Consider the following 20101-nt stretch of genomic DNA (forward strand, 5'->3'; position numbering starts at 1 on the left):
AGAATTCTTAAGAAGCTCCATAGAGCTCAGAGGACCATCGGAACACAGCTACCAGCCTTGGAGGGCATCGACAACACACGATGCCTCAGAAAAGCCACCAGCATCCACAAAGACTCTTCACACCCCTGCAACAGTCTGTTCGAACTCCTTCCATCGGGCAGACGATACAAGGCCTTCTACGCCCGCACCTCCAGACTCAGGAACAGCTTCATCCCCAGGGCCATAGCTGCTATGAACATCGCACAGTGATCCGGCACAGACCTACTTGCACTTTATTCTGTTTTAAAACTGTTACAATTTGTTTCGTTGGGTTGTTGTTGTTTAAATTAATTAAATTATTGCATCGTATGGGAGGCGCATTCCCAATCTCGTTGTACCCCTGTACAATGACAATAAAGATATATTGTATTGTATTGTCTCGGTCCAGATCTGGGCCTGAAATTCGGGTGAATTGATGGCCCAGACCTGCTGGTGTCTGGGGAAGAGGCGACGATCGGCATAGTCAGTGGTCGGGGCTGTGGACGGCCAGAGTACAGGGCCTGTCTCACTTAGGGGATCTTTTAGGCGACTGCTGGCGACTGTCACAGTCGTAGCAGGTCGCCAAAAAACCGGCGACTGGACCCCCCTACGTCAACATCTACGACAAGCTACAACAACCTACCACATAGTGGACGTCAAGCTAGGCAAGCTACCGACAACCGGCGACCCAATTGTCGCGACTTAGGACGTCCACCTACGACCGCACCTACGACAACCCAAGACCACGCAGGCGACAACCTACGACAACTGAAGTCAACCTACGTCTACCCGCGACAAGCTACGACCCTGTCGGCGACAACTGAAGACAATTCACATCAATTTGATCTCCAGTTTTCACGCTGGGACCTGTCGCCGGTTGACGTAGGTAGTCGCCAATGGAATTCACCGAAGTCAGCACCGGCGACAACCTACGTCACCTGGCGACAACCTACGACAGCACCTACATCAGGAGACGTCAAGCTACACTCATTGGCGTCAAACTAACAGTCGCCAAAATTTTTTAAACATCTCAAAATCCAGCGGCGACCAGAAATATGCTACGACTCTTTGGAGACGACTCACGACCATACAGGCGACACCCCGACGACCGTGTGGTGACAGCGTAGTCGCCTGTAGTCACCTAAAAAATTGCCTAAGTGGGACAGGCCCTTACAGGTCAGGGTCGGTGGTGATGGTGGTGGCGGCTGCAGGCGGGCCTGGAAGCGGCCGCAGAGAAGCTGTGCGGGCTGGTGGCGGAGATAGAAGGTGTGGCCGGGGAGGTGGCGTGAGCTGGGGGTGGGGTAGGGGGCAACCTGAGCTGCAAGCAGCCAGGAGGTGACTCGAGCCTGGGCATGTGGGTGGCTGTCGGTAGATCAGTCCAATATAGTTGAAATTCATTCTAAAAAGTTCCATTAAATCAAAGGTTTACTGTATCTCATTATTAATCTCTTAACCCATTTGTTTTATCCACTATTTATACTTAAATCTGTTTCCCCATTCACTCAAGCCAGTTCAATACTCATCCCACTTTCACCCTCACCCTTACATTGAATTTGATCTTCCATCTTGTTACATTTTTCTTGGTGATCCTTTGTTATAGGAAGTGTAAGAATATAACTGCAGATGCTGGTACAAATCGAAGGTATTTATTCACAACATGCTGGAGTAACTCAGCAGGTCAGGCAGCATCACAGGAGAGAAGGAATGGGCGACGTTTCGGGTCGAGACCCTTCATAGGAATATTAATTAATCCTTTCTGTTTGTACAAAACCTGACTTAGAACGATAAATATGCTCCCTGGTTGATAGTTACAAAATGCTGGGGTAACTCAGCGGGTCAGGCAGCATCTCTGGAGAAAAGGAATAGGTGACGTTTTGGGTTGAGACGTGTCTTTCGACTGAGAGTCAAGGGAGAGGGAAACTAGAGGAATGGAAGAGTACAGAACAAATCAGAGGTGGCAGTGATGGTCCAGGAGCCCACAAGGGTCCATTGTTGGCTGTGGAGGAGGTGATACACAAAAGGATATGAACAGTGAAACTATCAGGATGACTTGGTTGGGGGAGGGATGGAGAGAGAGGGAAATCAAGGGTATTTGTGTCTATCTGCAGTGTAAACCAGCATCGACAGTTCGTTCCTACACATTTTATATTCCCCTTGGCTGGTTTCTCTAAGAAGCCATATCAAATACCCTTACCGATTTGATTTTGATCACTCAACATCGTAAGTAAAATTGCCCCATGTTCCTTTCATCCAACATCATCGGTAATGATATCCTGTGATATTTCTCCCTTCATCTGCCAACCCATCAGTCAGATCACTGACCTCTGAAATGTCTCGGCAAATGTTTTTTAAAAACCCATCCCATTTGTTCTCTCATTTTGGTAGAATATAAGAATGGGGTTAAGTAAATGAGTTCTTTGTGCCCGTATGTCCATTGAATTATAGTTTGACTGGCCTTAATTCCATTCACCCACTTGGGCTCTGCCTCCATATCCCTTGATTTTCTTTCTGACCACAAATCTATTGATCGCAGACTGGAAAAGTTAATTGAGCAGCTTTTAGAGGGGAACAAAATCAGTACTAATTAATTTCTAAAAGCATTTTTTCCTCGTTCAATACTTTCACATGATGCTGTTCAGTGTTCTCATCTGTCTCAATATTTGCTCACAACTTCCTGCTTGGATTACACACACACTGATCCGGCTTGTTACAGTTGCCTCTTGACCTCTTTATCTATTCCTGTATTTTTAAGTGCACAGCATGACTGACAAAATTACAGTTTAAAAACCCCTTGCCTTTTGTTACCGAAATGGGTAGAATACATTCTAAATTCATCGCAATACTTTGAGACAGGCAGTTGTATTAACAAATATTGTTTCTCACCAATCAGAATTGATGAACTAATTTATTATTGTATCAGACAATTCTAAAAACATGTAACTATCATTATTAATTATTGAAAGTGAAATGGATAACTATATAAGATATACATATACAAATTTAGCTACAAATATATATATATATGCATAATTTCAATATGATACGATAGAACTTTATTTATCTCAGGAGCGAAATTGATTCAATATAATATAATACATAGACAATTTAATAGACAGTTCTGAGTAACATATTTGTATCTATATTCTATATTTGTATCTATATCTTCATTGAAGTATAAAACTTAAGCAGCATTTACATTTTAAATACGGCTGAAAATTGCAGGATTGATTTATCTTTGCATCTTAGATGATTATTTTTCAGTTTTAAAATAACAGAATTAATATGAATTGTGCACGCAAACAAATAAAGTTAATAAATGAAATGCTGCGTTTCATTGGAGCGCTGCATTCCCTTATTAGGCGTGGGGACTGTGCTCGTGATCTCCAGGTTCTGGGAATATGTGTTTCAGCCTCTCTTTTCCCCTCCACTATCTGGGTGAGTTCAATGCAAGCTTCTGCTGCCACAACAGCAAAAAAAAATCAAAAATCAATTGCAGCTGTGGTAGCGTTCAACCATTGCTTTTAAACACAAGAGGTTTCTTTGATGTAATTAAACATTTTGCAAGAAACTCTTGCACCCACCCCCCCCCCCAACACTGTGTGTGTGTGTGATACTATTTCGACAAGAGTGGGAAATTGTTGCTTTTTGCTGTTTGCTCTTGTGCACGAGCTGTTCCCGTGACGTGGGCTGGGTTGGTTTGTGGGGTGTCGGCTCTTTTTAAACAGACTTTCTCCTCGCTAATGAATGTGTACGGACGGAGTTTCACTTAGCAACCGAGCCGTTTTGTTTTACACACAATCACAACCATCATCCGCTGCTGTAGGCAACACAAAGCCGCTCCCATGCGGTGGCGCGTGTGTGAGTGAGAGAGAGAGAGAGAGAGAGAGAGAGATAAATTATGCTGGGTGTTTAATGTAGTTTTTTATAAATACATAAAGTTCTGCATTATGTTGCTGGATCAGCAGTGGCCGAGTTTGGAGCAGCTCGCCTTGGCTTTGTGCTGCGTCTCCGGATGTAGGAGCTTGGGAATTGAGTGAAGGAGCAGCTGAAGGGTTTTCCCCTCGCCCCACTCTCGCTGTGTGTCTGTGTGTGAGCGGCCATGTTAACGAGGAAGCCTTGTGCGGCCGCTGTCGTCTACCCAACCGGTAAGGAGCTTGGCAAGGTAGGGGAAGGGAGCAATACCCCACCGCACTCGACCTAGACCGCAGCTGCACCAGTCTCAGCTTGTGCATCGCTCTAGGTCGCTGCTCTTAAAGCCTGGGGTTTCTGCAACCCGACCATATATATATATATATATATATATATATAACTGTGCTTTCACAGTGGGGTTGGGGTGGAAATAAAGAAGGAACTCCCGACGAGCCCGAGGCGTGCTGGGCGCTGCTGGACTGAGGACAGCCCCGGGCTCGGGCAGGGCAACTGTGTGCAGATGTGTGCAGATGTGTGCGTGCCGGGATGCTGCCGGCTGGGGGTGAGGAGGGTCGGGCTGCAGCTTTAACCCTCGGCTCGGGCGTGGGTGGTTGAGACAAGGCGAATGCAATGATGTAAGGCTCTCTGACTCTGACTCCCCCCTAAGCAAGGCTCGGTGCTTCCTTCCTCCACGTTTGACGAGGTGAGACTTGTATGTGTAAGAGGATAACTGCAGATGCTGGTACAAATCGAAGGTATTTATTCACAAAATGCTGGAGTAACTCAGCGGGACGGGCAGCATCTCGGGAGAGAAGGAATGGGTGACGTTTCGGGTCGAGACCCTTCTTCAGACCGAAAAGAGACTTGTATGTTATTGTCCTTTTTTTTTTAAAACCCCTCCCATCAAAAAAAAAAGAAAGAGAGTTTGTGTTTGTTGCAGTTGTGTGGAGAATGGTGTTTGTTATTCTGTGTTGTGTTTGGTTGCTCTCTCTCTCTCTCTGGGCTGGGGCTTTTGCCCACCCTGGCTGGAGTCTGAAGGGTCTCGACCCCACAATGTCCCCCATTCCCTCTTCCCCAGAGATGCCGCCTGTCCCGTTGAGCTACTCCAGCTTTTTGTTCTAAGTGTCTGTTTTTCTAGTTCTTGCTCCTCCAAAATATCCCAAATGGAATTTAAACTGGAGGGAGGTGAGTTGATGCGGGTTTAAATGCCGGGGGGGGGCCACGGGTGGAAAGTAAACGTGTGCGGTTTGCTGTGTGACAGGTCGGACGGCCGACAGCTCGGGGCTCCAGCCCGACTACAGGACGGGCACCGACTGCTCGGACAGCCGCCGAGGTGGCCAAGGATCCCGGCTGGGCGATCGGCCGTCGCCCCTCGGATTGCCGCCGCTCAAGAGTCACACGGTAATAAAGGAGGCGATCCGCCCAATGCAGCCGGGTCTATTATCATAGGCACAAATTGCCAGAGCGACCGCTTCGGGATTAACTAAAACCCGCACAAAGAAAATGAAATCTACCATGGAAACCGCGGCGTGTAACTCGTTGAAGTGCAGACTCGACAGTAGTTGCAACAATTAACATGAAAAAAAAGGATTAATGTTTTCCCCTGACTTCAGACAGCGAAAAGACTTGTGAATTAAGATCCATTTCACCCCCCACGCCCACACTCCCCCCCCCCCCCCCCCCTAGTCTAATTTGAAAGAATAGACCTTTTGTGACTGTTTCGAGGGGCACATTTCCACAGATTGGAATCATTTCTTAATTGCAAATCCTGCTTTTCACGATTGATTGCAGTTTTACAGCAAGAGCTAAAATAGGCAAGGCTATTGGTAAGATTAGCAGTGCAACCAGCAAAGCAGCTTATATAAAGTTCTAGTTTGGTGGAGCAGGCCATAAGTGAATGAGTCTTTCTCCCTCCCACAAGTACTGTATGGGATTAAGGTGTGAGCTTTTAGTTTAAACCCCAACTGATCTAGTTTATGCTTTTGATGCACACCGGTTGGCATGAGGTGTCCTGATGTCAGACCCTGGGCTTCCTCCAGTTGTCTGAGGTTTCAGAGGCATATCCTTTGGAGTGGGGAAGCTGCCTTGATAGGACTTGGTTGAAATGTAGCTGTGTTGTAACTCCCAGTCATTTCAGCCAGTTTTAAACCACAAACATCATAGTTTAACGAATGTCCACTGCTGTGAATCATGAATGTTTCTCTTGAGCATAGGGATGGTGTGTTTTAGAAATTGGATATTTTGTTTGTGCTTGCTTAGACAATAGACAATAGGTGCAGGAGGAGGCCATTCGGCCCTTCACGCCAGCACTGCCATTCAATGTGATCATGGCTGATCATTCTCAATCAGTACCCCGTTCCTGCCTTCTCCCCATACCCCCTGACTCCACTATCCTTAAGAGCTCTATCTAGCTCTATCTTGCTTGCATAAAACATGTCCGTATCCACTGAATAATTCCATGCAATTGATGTAAACGTGGCTGTGAAGGGCAGAGGGAGGTAGAGGATGCTGGATGGAGTAGGACAGTGATTCTCTTGCAGCACTAATCTGGACTAAGTAAGCTAACAAGAAATGTTTATCCTTTTGACAGCCAAGGAACTCCGATACCTCGCTGCTTGTAAATGAGACAGTGAATGTAAAATATACACCATTTAGAGAAGATCAAATGAAAGCAAAATGTGTATGTTGGGATTAAATAACTTAAATAGCTGGACTCGGGGTAATATACCACATTGTACAATATTATACAAGTCAAGCGTGATTAATTCACTGTAACCAGGAATTGCATTTCACTTACGAAGTAGGGCTTGATTCACAAGCTGGGCATGTAGTAGGAGAGAAAAGTCATCAAAGTGGATCACAAAAGCATAATAATCCACCAATTTGATATATATACCAATGGACATTTTAGCAGAATGTTTGAATTTGCTGCATTAGCTTACTTCACGAGATTTAACAACATTTATGTCGTTTTCTGATTCCTACTTCTGTCCCATTCACAGCATATATTGATAACCCAAATTGTTACTTTGTCTTTTGTTATACAATCGTCGCAGGCAGTGTGGAATCACAAAGGATTCCTGGCCAGAGGTGGGGCCAGCAGAACCTATTTTGAGGGAGGATAGATACTGCCTTCAAAACAAAAACAAAGGGAAAGTACTGTAGCTTTGCTTCTGAGATAGTTGCTTTGCTTTGAGTCAGAGTGAAGATAATTCAAATCTGAAGAAAGTTATCAACAGTAAGAGCGAAAAATGTTTTGCGTGTAGGCTGGGTAATTGACCTAATTTACATGATCTGAAACAATTACCAGCATTCGTATGCATGCTTTGAAAAGAGTTGTGCATGAGACCACATTGTTCATAGTTTAGTATAATTGAGATAGGTAATTTTTTTTTTAGATGATGCAATCAAAAGTACAAATTTTATTATGGAGCAGACACCTGAGAATGAATGGATCTTCAAATGATGTTCATTGCTGAAACGGTGTAAACCAACTGTAAAATTGCATCGAAAGTGTCAATACATTTTAAATGCATGTCAAACATTAGAAACAAAATGCGGAAAACACCTGGCAGGTCAGGTAGCATCTGTGGAAAAAGAAACAGTTAAAGTTATGTGTCAAAGACCCTTTGTCATAAAAGAAAATGTTTGCAGCTGTGAAGTTAACATTCCTTGTGTCTTCCTACGGGCTGCTTTGCCTAGTACAGAATTATTGGTTTTATGTAAATAGATTCCCATCATAGGAGTCTGTGTTACAGGTTTCATATTTATTTTATTGGCTTGTAACGTGTTTTTTTTTTAACTTAACGTTGCTTGAGATAAATATTTACAAACAGTGGGGATGCTGAACTACTTTTTAGGTGCTCCTAATTTTTCTAAAGCAAAAGTGTCTTATACATCTATCCATCCTACAATCTGTAAAAAAAAATTTTTTAAAATCTACCACAAGTCAATCTTTTATTCTGTTTCTTGGAACTGTAAGAAATATCTATGTTTTTAAATATCAGGAATTAAATGCTGAGATCTCAATGTCTAGGTTTAGCACAAGTATTAAGTGGCCTAGTTTGGTGCTGTAAGTATTTTCCTCAGCAACTGAATGAAACCTCAGCGTTTCTTCATTGCTAAATGTGTCCGTTGCACACTTTAAGCTAAGAATGCGTCAAAATAGATTATATTGCCACAAATAGAAGAGCAAGCCTATATGTTCTTCTTTTTTCTTGGCTCTGATATTTAATCTGTCTATCTTCTCTGGAAAGGTTTGTGTGGTACTTAATTCTAGGTATGATTGCAGTAATTAAAGCTTGCACTAATTTCACTGGGCAGGCTTGCATATTAACTTTTTGTTTTGGAGTAAATTCTTTACTTCTGGGATTTTAAAAGTAAGTAGACCACTAACGTTGTTTACCAATTAGTGTATATTTTAACAAAGTTGATATTGGGCAGTGCTTGTCTCTGGTACACTTTGGTCTTTTATCAGTTTGAATGAAAGTAACAAGTTAGAATATTGCTTGCATGTTATGTAATAATCATATTGTGGGAAAATGTTCACATTCTTCCCACTAGTGTAAACGTTGTCCAGATTAATTTTCAGTGTTTTGCCAAATAATTTTACAGTAATGTTTAAAGTTACATTCTTGAGCAGTGAGCATTAATTTCAAGGGAAAGTGTTTTCTGGGCCAATGTAATTGCTGCCATTGAGTGCGCTGCTTGAAAATGTAGATTTATTGCAGCTTTCAATCGTTTTCTTTATCTTAGAACTCCAAAATGTATCAGATCTAAATAATGCTGTTTCAGATATGCTGGCAGGGTGGAAGGTTATCCATTGTAAATATAAGAAATTGGAGCAGGCAAATGTTATTTAGTCAGTTGTATCCGTTCCATTGAAAGGAAAGATTTGTGGCCAATCTTTTACCTCAACTCTGCACCATTCTAGTATTTCAGCTTCGGTAGTGTTAATAAAGCTATTGATTTTCATCTTGATTATTCTTGATCACACAATGTCTACACTTGTCTGGATTAGACATTTTCAAAGAGCCTTATCTCAAAATTAAATGCTTTATCTCATAATTCTCTAGTAAGGAAAAAATTATTTCCCACATGCCCCATCAAGCAAAAAAAGAGATGATCTCACATAAATAAATGTAAAAGGTAATAAAGGTCCAAGATTTGATCAACATCGCTTCATAGGGATTTCCACCCCAGGAACCTGTCTCCCGAAACTTTGATGCTCTCCTGCGTGATAATTATTTTTGTCAGCAAGGAAACCACAATTCACACCTTCTGTCTTTTCATCTCCGGCCTTTGTCCAACCATCCACCTATCAAAACCCCCCCTCATCTCTATACACCTTTTATCTCCCAGGATTTGTCCTGCCTCCCCTCTCTTCCAACTTTCTTTCTTCTTTCCCCCCTCCCCCCAAATCGGTCTACAGGTAAAATGTAAAAAAAAATTTAAAAAATTGTCCCTAGTGGGTGTAGGATAGTGTTAATGTACGGGGATCACTGGGCGGCACGGACTTGGAGGGCCGAAAAGGCCTGTTTCCGGCTGTATATATATGATATGATATGATATGATATATGAGAAGGGTCCCAACTCGAAACATGACCTATCCATGTTCTCCAAAGTTGCTGCCTGATCCAAGGAGTTAATCCAGCAATTTGTGTCGTGAATCAACACCTGCAGTTTCTTGTTTCTAAACCAGAATTCTACATGGTACTCCATCTGTGGGCTTCCAATATCTCTGCAAAAATTGTACCGCATTTCTATGGGGTCATACATAGGTTTTAGTGAGTGGACAGGAATGGAGCAGATAGAAAAGAAAAGTGAAGCGACTTGTACACTTGTAAGCTAGTCCTTAACAACATCTAAACCTTTTATTGTGCGTACTTGCATGTTAACCATTTGTCATTCATGGATATTCTGTTTGATCCATTCTTGCCCACTCACATAAACCTGTTTATATGTCTTTGCAGCCTCTTATCAGTTTTTCATTGGTCAGTTTTCTTAATTCAATAAAGTTGTCAAACGTGATTTCTCACCCCAGTCATCAATAGAAATTGTAAATCGCTGAGGTCCAAGTTCTTATCACAAGTATCAAGGTGCAGGGAATTTTTTTTTTTTGTTGCATACAGATCAGTAAGATTATTTGCATACATAAGTACTATACCTGATTAAGTACCGAATGTATAGATACAGCAAGAGTTGCAAGAGTTTTGGCACCATTTTCAAAGTACCAGCTGCAGTTAGCCATAAAATCATGTATAAAATCATGAGAGGAATAGATCGGGTAGATGCACGGAGTCTCTTGCTCAGAGTAGGTGAATTAAGGATCAGAGGACATAGGTTTAAGGTGAAGGGGAAAAGATTTAATAGGAATCTGAGTGGTAACCGTTTCACACAGAGTGTTGGGTGTATGGCACAAGCTGCCAGAGGAGGTAGTTGAGGCAGGGACTATCCCAATGTTTAAGAAACAGGACAGGTACATGAATAGGACAGGTTTGGAGGGATATGGGCCAAATGCGGGCAGGTGGGACTAGTGTAGCTTGGACATGTTGTCCAGTGTGAGTATGTTGGGCTGAAGGGCCTGTTTCCGCACTGTATCACTATGACTATGACTGTATAAAGGCCCATTGCAACCGTCGCCTGCATCCGGATCGCCAGTGAAAGTCGTGATACCCCTCTGGATGCAGCTGGCAACCTGCACATTTTGTTTTCTTCATTCTGCCTGTTAACCAATCCTTACCCTGTGCTAATATATTACCCTCAATTCGGTGACCCTAAGTGTTTTCTAGACGTCAAAATACATTGCATGCAACTAAGCTGTCTGCAACAAATGCAAACCTCTTTTCGTTTAATGGCATTGTCCCTCCTGCATTCCACCAACATCAACATTCTGAGGCGTCTTCACTCAATCAGCTGTGTAAATACGGTGGAAATGGAGCTGATCAGATGCTGGCAATCTTGTAGCAAATGACTTGCCTCCAGGTTACACAAAGCCTATCCCCAATCAACATGTTTGAAGTTGATGAATAGTCTACTTGGCTGGAACAGTTTTCCAACAACACCAAAGAACCATCCAATAGAAACCAGGCCACATGATAGCCACCCACCTGACTGGCACTCTTTATGTTCATGTCCTCCAAGACAGATGTACTGTAGCTGCCTCACCAGCACTTCTTAAAGCCACTTCCTCCACCACCTACCACAATGGGGATTTTGGGCATCTGGGTACACGGTCACCTCCTCCCAAGTCGGGCACAACTGGATTTGGAAATAAGTAGCCAGTGTTTTCTAGTTTTGTGATCTAAGTCTTGGAACTCCCGACCCAACAACACTTTGAGTACCTTCACTCAACGGTTCAAGACAGTTGTTCATCACCACTTTATCTCGGAAATTAGGGATTGTGGCGGCTCCCAAGGGTCGTGCCATACCACTATCGACCCCTCGGCACGGGAATGGACCGGTCACGAGGTCGCCCCCCTTTGCGGGTCCCCCCACCTGTCCCTCCAACTGTGCCTCCGCCGGCCCCTCTGTCGACCGATTTCCGTACGCGGTCTGGTCGGGTTGTGTGACCACCAGTGCGTTTCGTGCCTCCGGTTCTGGGGGGGGGTCCTGTGGTGGCTCCCAAGGGTCGGGCCATACCACTACCGACCCCTCGGCACGGGAATGGACCGGTCCAGGGGGGCGGCCCTTTGCTACGGATATAAAGGATGAGGTTTTGGGCGCGATTTCACTCTGGCAGACTTGACCGGTCTAGCAAACGTAATAAAATCAAACCTCCCGAAATACCCGGCTCCTCGCCTTCATTTCGGGCCTTTTTCGACGCGCCACAGGATGAGCAATAAATGCGAGTTGTCTCATCATCCAATAGTTTAGTTTACAGAGACAGTGCAGATACAGGCAATTCGGCCCACCAAGTCCGTGCCGACCAATGATCCCTGTATATTAACACTATCCTACACACACCAGGGACAATTTTACATTGATACCAAGCCAATTAACCTACAAACCTGTAAGTCTTTGTAGTGTGGGAGGAAACCGAAGATCGTGGAGATAACCCACGCGGTCACGGGGAGAACGTGCAAACTCCGTACAGACAGCACCCGTAGTTGGGATTGAGCCCATGTCTCTGGCACTGTAAGTGTTCTCCACCGAGCAACTCTACCGCTGTGCTACCCTCAAATAAATGAAATTAAAAATGCCATTAGTGCCAATAGTTTTCCCCATTAGTGTTGGGTTTATTACCTATAGTTCCCCTTCCTGCATAGGAAACTGGATTGGTTCCCACAGATTAGAAAACAGCCATGGTAAAGTTTGGGAAATATTGGAAGATAAAAATGAATGCATCTCTGTTTCTGCAACTACATATTTCAAAAAATGCTAGGATGTAGACCACAAGGATCAGGTAATGTATTTTAGTCCCATTAATTACTCCAGTGCTGTTTCACCACCAAGATAAATCTCAAATTGTGAATAGCACCAGTCAACCACAAAATCTTCCATTCCCATTATCGCTCTTTTCTCCCCTGTTGCTGAGGACCAGCGATGAATTCCTAAATGAGTAGTGACTTCCCACAAATGAATCTTGGAGAGAGACCAGTATTATTGGCTTTTACCCCTCAAACCTTGCTCCTTGGTTAGAAAACCTATAATCCCTTTCCCAGTCACAGTCTAAGACTTGACTGTTCAAGACCTGATGTTCATGAAATGAGCTCTCGGGCATATCTAACATATTACCAAGATGACTTCTTTTCACCAAGGATGCTGGTTCTAAAATAGTCATATATACTGCACTTGTTTATGGATTTATATTATTTCCTGTCCAATAATATTCTGTTTTCCATAAATATTTGACAGTTCGTGCACTGCTGGAATTCACCATTTTTTTCCAGAACCTCTAACTTTCTAAGATATGTGCTTCACCATTTCTGTTCTTTTGCACAGTTCTTTTTACTTCCCCTTTGATCATGTGGGCCCATGGCCCTGTTATTCTGCGCCTCTACCTCTTTACTTCTGTTCTTTTAAGATTGTCCTTCAAATTTGCCCCTTCAACCAAGCTTTTGAACTCCTGACCTAATGCATGGCTTGTATGATTCAGTCATATTTAGTTTTAGAATGTTTTAATAATTAAAATGTTTTCATAATTTTTTTAATCATTTGTTCCTCATTGAAGCTTCTCATTGGTGACTTCGATTGTTATTGAGATCACTTTGGATTGAAAGGGGATATTTATCCATTTGCCCGTGAATGAAATTCAGTTAGGATGGAGTTGGCTGGATTTCATTTCTCCTCTGATAAAGTCAAAATTGTAGAGATATTTCGATGGATAGGATTCCAAGTTTGACGAAGTCACAAATTGCCTTTCACAGCCTTGGGGTTGTCCCACAGCGCTTCAAACTTAAAAGCATTTAATCTGCTCTAGACACTGCAAGCAAGCGTCACAATATGATAATGACTGGACAGTGCAGGTGATAAGATTTGGCCTGGTTATTGGAGATGGTTTCCTATTCTTCAGAATATTTTCTGGGATTTTTTTCCGTTTAATTTAGAGATAGTGTGGAAACAGGCCCTTTTGGCCCACTGGGTCCGCACCAACCAGCGATCTCCGCACATTAACACTATCCTATACCCACTAGGGACAATTTGTAAAAAACATTTACCAAGCCAATGAACCTACATACCTGTGCGTCTTTGGAGTGTGGGAGGAAACCGGAGATCTCGGAGAAAACCCACGCAGGTTACGGGGAGAACGTACAAACTCTGTACAGACAGCACCTGTACGTGCGAACTCCGTACAGACAGACCCGGGATCGAACCCGGGTCTCTGGCGCTGCATTCGCTGTAAGGCAGCAACTCTACCGCTGCGCCACCGTACTGCCTGCTAAATCTTTTACATCTACGTGGAAGAGAGGAGGTCATTAGTTTTTAACATTTGAAAATGATGTCTCCTTCAAATTGGGACTTGGAGATTGGAATGCTCCCCTCACGGGGATTGTCAAGTCCTATTACTAAGCATTCTTCGCTGAAACTTGCCCTTTGCAAACGTTTTAAGTAATGAATTAAATGTCGTCCCTTTAGCATCTGACTTTTGATCAGAGGATTTTTTTCAAGTATTTGTTTTTCGAATTGAGATAGTATTCCAGGTAGTAACTCGTACCCAATCAAATCATCTTGTTTAGTATCTGGTGTTCTTTATATTGGAGAATAGGAGTTTGCAGTAATACCTGTGACCTCCCCTTTGAGGTTATTCCCTCATAATTGGATGTGTTCTGGAAGATTTTGAGCGAAAAATGGAAAGGCAGAGTTTTTGGAGTGTGGGAGGAAAAGGTGAAAGGTGTTAGCATTCAGAGAGACCCGTGATCCTTGTATAAGAATCACTGAAAATTTAATACACAGATAAAATCAATTAGGAAGGCAAATGCGCAAGTCTTTGCAGCAAGAGGATTTCATTATAAGAGCGGAGAGGTCTTGCTTCAATTTTCTTTGGCTCCAGTGAGATTGCATCTAGATATTGTAGGGTATACTGGCAATAGAGCCAGAACAACTGATACAAAGACCTGCAGATGCTGGTTTACAAAAAAAGATTCAAAGTGGTAGAGTAACTCAGCAGGTCAAGCAACATCTCTGGGAAGCATGGAATGGTGAAGTTTCGGGTCAGGACAATTCTCTCCCAAGTGGACTTGTCACCAGAAATGAGCTGCTGAGTTACCCTAGCACTTTTTGTTTTTTTCAAAGCAAAGATTCATCAGATTGATTCCCAAAATGGCAGGTTTGATTAGTCAAGTTTGACTCGTGCTCCACTGTCGTTTTGGAAGAATGAGAGATAATCTAATTTGAAATATTCAAAATTCTTAGGTGCCTTGACTGGTTAGACAGTCTTGTGGAGAATGAGTGAGCACATTCTTGAAACAGCTGGTCAGCATTCAGGACAAGGATGAGGAGAAAATTCTTTACTGGGTGGGATAATGATGATTTGGAATTCTCTAACCAAGACGGTTGGGGATGCTCAGTCGTGATTGTACTAAAAACAGGATTTAAGATATCAAGGGAATCAAATTATAAAGAAGTTAAAAGGTCAGCCATGGTCCTAGCGAATGGCGGATGGGTTTTGGGGCCCAAATGGCTGACCTCGGTTCTCTTTTGTGTTTTTTTTGTAATTATTTGAAGCCACACAATTTGTGTATCTTGCACAAGATGCCTTAAGAAGGAAGAATATAGGTCCAAATTTAAAGTAAGAAATGTAGCATACAAATAGAGATTCCATCTATGTGTTTAATCTGAAAAAAAAGCATGCTTTCAGTTTTTTTGTTTATTTGTCTATTATGTATTTTCTTTTCTCCCAACCAAATCTCCTGTGCCTTTTTTTTAGATTGGAGGCAGTAAGCACATAATGAATGATCACCTGCACATTGGAAGCCATGGACAGATCCAGGTTCAACAACTTTTTGAAGACAGCAGCAGCAGCAGCAACAAAAGGACTATTTTGACCACTCAACCGAATGGACTTACTGCAATTGGTAAAACGTCTTTACCGGTGGTTCAGGCCAAGCAGCTGGAGGGTTCACACAAGCGTCAGGGAAGTTCTGCTTCAGTAAAGTCAACAGACTGTACTTCAAAAGTGAAGTCCGCCGTCATGACTCCAGAGCAAGCCATGAAGCAGTCTATGCACAAACTGTCAGCATTTGAACACCATGAGATATTCAACTACCCTGAAATCTACTTTATTGGTCCAAATGCAAAAAAAAGGCAAGGTGTGGTTAGTGGCTCAAATAATAGCGGTTATGACGACGACCAGGGCTCTTATATCCATGTACCTCATGATCACATAACTTATAGGTATGAAGTTTTGAAAGTGATCGGAAAAGGGAGCTTTGGTCAGGTCGTGAAAGCTTATGATCACAAACAGCACCAGCACATAGCACTGAAAATGGTGAGGAATGAGAAACGGTTTCACCGACAGGCTGCTGAGGAGATACGGATCCTCGAGCACCTGAAGAAACAGGACAAAGACCAGACTATGAATATCATCCACATGCTGGAAAACTTCACATTCCGCAATCACATTTGCATGACGTTTGAATTGCTGAGCATGAATCTCTACGAACTGATCAAAAAGAACAAGTTCCAAGGGTTCAGCCTGCCGCTGGTTCGCAAGTTTGCCCACTCGATTTTGCTCTGCTTGGATGCTTTACACAAAAATAGAATTATTCATTGTGACCTTAAACCAGAGAATATTCTGTTGAAACAGCAGGGGCGAAGTGGGATTAAAGTCATAGATTTTGGTTCTAGTTGTTATGAACATCAGCGTGTGTACACTTACATCCAGTCAAGGTTTTACCGCGCACCTGAAGTGATCCTTGGAGCACGCTATGGGATGCCTATAGACATGTGGAGTTTGGGTTGCATTCTGGCTGAACTATTGACAGGTTACCCACTGTTGCCTGGAGAAGATGAAGGGGACCAGCTTGCTTGCATGATTGAGTTGCTGGGTATTGCACCTCAAAAGTTTTTAGATCAGTCAAAACGAGCCAAAAATTTTGTCAGCTCTAAAGGCTATCCCCGTTATTGCACTGTTACGACTCTGCCAGATGGGTCAGTTGTTCTTAACGGAGGACGGTCACGAAGAGGGAAGCTTCGTGGCCCCCCGGGGAGCAAGGATTGGGTGACAGCCTTGAAAGGATGCGACGATCCTCTCTTTCTCGACTTTCTGAAGCAGTGCTTGGAATGGGATCCTACGTTGCGTATGACCCCCAGCCAAGCACTGCGGCACCCCTGGCTCCGGAGACGTCTGCCAAAGCCTCCAGCTGGTGAGAGAGCTTCCTCCAAGAGAGTGACCGAAAGCACTGGTGCTATTACATCCATTTCTAAATTGCCTCCAACGTCAGGCTCAACGTCAAAACTAAGAACTAATTTGACACAAATAACTGATGCCAATGGAAATACTCAACAACGAACAGTTTTGCCCAAGTTGGTTAGCTGAGTTTGAATAAGTTTATACCAGGGATGTGGAGAAAATCTATCGGCACATCTCTGAGCCTTATTCACTTGAACTTTTATATTATTTTTTGAACATTTGTAATTATTAAATATTGGAATTTTAAGCACCATTTGTTAAGAACTAGGAAACTATTTAACTACTTGCTGGGGACCATGCCTTATTGGAAGGTGGTTTTTCAGGTGAAGTTAAATACCTTTTTCATTCTGGCATTGGAATGTGCAGGTCAGATCATGGAACACTTGCAGTTGTCAAAAAAGCGGTCGCTGATCTTAATTTGACGAATTAATGACAGATTAATCGGCCAGTATTGAATATTGTAAAAAAACAACTCTTTTTAAGACAGTGGCTCTTGCTAATCAATCACAATCTGCATTTACTTATTTCTAAAGGAACTCTCTTTGAAGATCTATAATGAAGCCCTCTAATTTAAACATGGTTTTTTGGTATCTCATTATTCCTATTGTAAATGTTTGTCCTTGTGGCATCTGTTCAGTTTTCAAATAAGGCTAATAAATTGGACAATGGATGTCCATAAATGTTTTGAATCTAGAAATGAGGAGGATTGGCAAATTCGTGACGTTGAAACTAATTTTAAAATTGAAATATGTCAAATCATTTTTGAAAGCTTTCAGTTTTTGTTATCTCCATCTATCCTCCTAATGCAAATGGCGTCATTTAGGATCCAGCTCTTGAAAATGGAAGGAACAGAAGTAGATTACATGACATAGGAATTTGTTCAAGTGGACTTGTTGGTGAGTAATTGGAATGTCTTGCGGTGAATGCATTTGACCTTGATGTAGAAAACTATGTAGGAAAATCTAACAATCTCTGACGTGTATTTCTTTTATCGTGACAACATTTACTGTTGGGCTGTGTCATTGAGCAAGATAGGATGGCATTTTGAAACCAATAAGGAACTAGGAAACCTCTTAAAGTGAATGGGGAAAAAAAACTAGGTATGCTTGTTGGCCTACCTGAAATGTCTCAAACTATTTTATCATACATATTTTAAAAAATGTGGCAGTCTGAAAAATTAAGGACTGAAAGTTGGGGAAAAAAAAGCATTTGTATTTTGAACAAGTTGGTTATTACCAGTAATTTTCGATTTATTCTCCATTAAATTCTTAATTATATACTTGCTGCATTTATTCAGTTCTGAAATATCTGGAGTTCTCATCAGTTCTCTGATTTCGGCTGATATGTGCGAGGGAGACTGAACACAAATTCTGAGTTACTGCTCAGTAGAAACGGTGCAGATTTTCTCTGTTAAAACTGAGTACTGACAGCCTAATCATTATTATTTATCACAAATTCTAGGCTGTTGATTTAAATTTCTTTTAAATTAAAAGGTTGAATATTTTTAACTTGTATGAATGAATTGGGATTGTTCATAAAATGTGAAGTATTATTACATAAGCTAAATTTGAACTTTTTTACCTGGAAGATCTAATATTCAAGGCATGGTCCCCAGTTAGACTGGTATAAAGCAGACTACAATTTATGCCAAGTATCTTCAAAGCAAAAATACGCATTCAGATTTAGACCTTGCATCTTCACATGTAATTGATATTCAAATGTTTTTGACAGCCATACCATCTCTGGGAAGATTTTGTATGTTTTCAAAAGAGATAAATGGAAATTAATGATACTAATTGAAACTTTGCTGCACTTGGGTTTAAGCCAATCAACCTTTACGAATACAGTAATTGAATCTGATTAATGTATTTAAATGTATATTGCATTTTCATCCTGGTGCAATATTTCAAATAACATACTATCTTTTTGTAGTATTTTTATGCTTTGTAATATTTTTAATTACGTTGTAACTTTACAGTATCACTGAAATACCACTACAAAAATTGTTATTATACTTTGGGTTTATACAATTTACGGAAAGATATTTTTATATTTGAATTGGCCTGAAATTTATTTTGGGCCATTCTATATGTGCTCACTTGTTGAAAAATATCTCCAAGCTTTACTTCTGTTTCACATTTTCAAATTAACCATTAATTGTAATAGTCCATTTGTTTATTTAAGATACTTGTATGTTTTGGCTTCACTTAGTGTAGTTGAATTAGTACTCTATAGTTATGGCTCAGAAGGTTATTAATTTTAGCTACCAGTTAACTCTTGTAGGTGGTTTGTATGAAGATGCCTATGGTACATGTTCTAACTTGATAACAATTTGGTGTCTTGTGGTCTCAGGTTATAATATGAACGGCAGCTTCTCTGTACGCTGTTGTTCAGAACAGTTAACAGTTGTTTCACCACAGCAGAAATAGAACAATTTAACATTATATGGGCATGTGAAACAACTTTTCTCACATTAGGCAACTTGTGCCCTTAGTATTAACAATGTGCCTTTTGTTATCAGTGCCATGTTGCCATGTTGCAGGGTTTACAGGTAATTAATTCATTGATCATGGATACACTAGTGATGTAGCAGTTTATATGGTTATATTGGTGCGATTTGTTTTGAATGGTTGGAAAAAGAAATGAATAACCACTGAAGATAAAATTAATTCAACCCTAAAATGTGGAAGGTTTGGGAAAAATATTAAAAGAAATCCCAAGATTGAGTTTCGCTTTATAATCTGTAAGAAAAGCTGCCACAAAATTTAATGGTGACAATTTTATATAGTGGGAATTAAATGTTCAGCTGGTCTTTTAAGATATCTCCTTGGCAGCATTTTTGGTGAAAGGATGCTTTAGCTAAAATCTGATGAGCAGGAAAAATCATTTGAGAGCAATGTAAGGATGCCATTACCAAACTCGTACCCTGAGCAGCAGAATGGCGTAACTGGTAGAGTCGCTGGTCTGTCGCACTGCACATGCCAGAGACCTGGGTTCGACCCTGACCTCTGGTGCCATTTGGGTGGAGTTTGTACTTTCGTGGTTTTCCTCTCCTCTGGTTTCCTCCAATATCCCAAAGACACGTGCATTTGTAGGTTAATTGGCCCTCTGTGGATTGCCCCTGTGTCTAGCGAGTGGATGAAAAAGTGGGATAACATGGAATTAGTGTCAATGGGTGTCCATGCTCGGCATGGGCTCGATGGGGCGAAGGGCCTGTTTCTGTGCTGCATTTCTAAATTGTTAAAATATTGTAGCTGGTACATGATCTGTAATCTGATCTTAATTGAATACTATCTATACAATATGAGAATATAGGTGCAA

General features: G+C 41.8%; 1 protein-coding gene across 4 annotated transcripts; it reads left to right on the plus strand.

Annotated features, from left to right (window-relative positions):
- The first annotated feature begins 3769 nt into the window (after window positions 1-3769).
- Window positions 3770-18606, plus strand: dyrk2 (dual-specificity tyrosine-(Y)-phosphorylation regulated kinase 2). 4 transcript variants are annotated; one of them, XM_078417395.1, is made up of 3 exons: window positions 3770-4163; window positions 5189-5328; window positions 15296-18606. In XM_078417395.1, exons 1-3 carry the CDS (start codon window positions 4118-4120, stop codon window positions 16904-16906), a joined length of 1797 nt encoding a protein of 598 aa, XP_078273521.1. In that variant the 5' UTR covers window positions 3770-4117; the 3' UTR covers window positions 16907-18606. The 4 variants fall into 4 exon arrangements, with proteins under 4 accessions (XP_078273521.1, XP_078273522.1, XP_078273524.1 ...); XM_078417396.1 differs by lacking the exon at window positions 3770-4163 and adding an exon at window positions 4335-4682; XM_078417398.1 differs by lacking the exon at window positions 3770-4163 and adding an exon at window positions 4335-4630.
- The last annotated feature ends 1495 nt before the right edge of the window (window positions 18607-20101 follow it).

The sequence above is a fragment of the Rhinoraja longicauda genome, chromosome 20 (assembly GCF_053455715.1).
Source record: "Rhinoraja longicauda isolate Sanriku21f chromosome 20, sRhiLon1.1, whole genome shotgun sequence".
Lineage (NCBI taxonomy): Eukaryota > Metazoa > Chordata > Chondrichthyes > Rajiformes > Arhynchobatidae > Rhinoraja > Rhinoraja longicauda.

Coding starts and splice junctions, on each gene's coding strand:
- dyrk2 (XM_078417394.1), top strand. CDS start 4,745: ATGGGTGACGTTTCGGGTCGAGACCCTTCTTCAGACCGAAAAGAGACT. Junction 4,794..5,188: donor TTCAGACCGAAAAGAGACTT/GTATGTTATTGT, acceptor GCTGTGTGACAG/GTCGGACGGCCGACAGCTCG. Junction 5,329..15,295: donor CGCCGCTCAAGAGTCACACG/GTAATAAAGGAG, acceptor CCTTTTTTTTAG/ATTGGAGGCAGTAAGCACAT.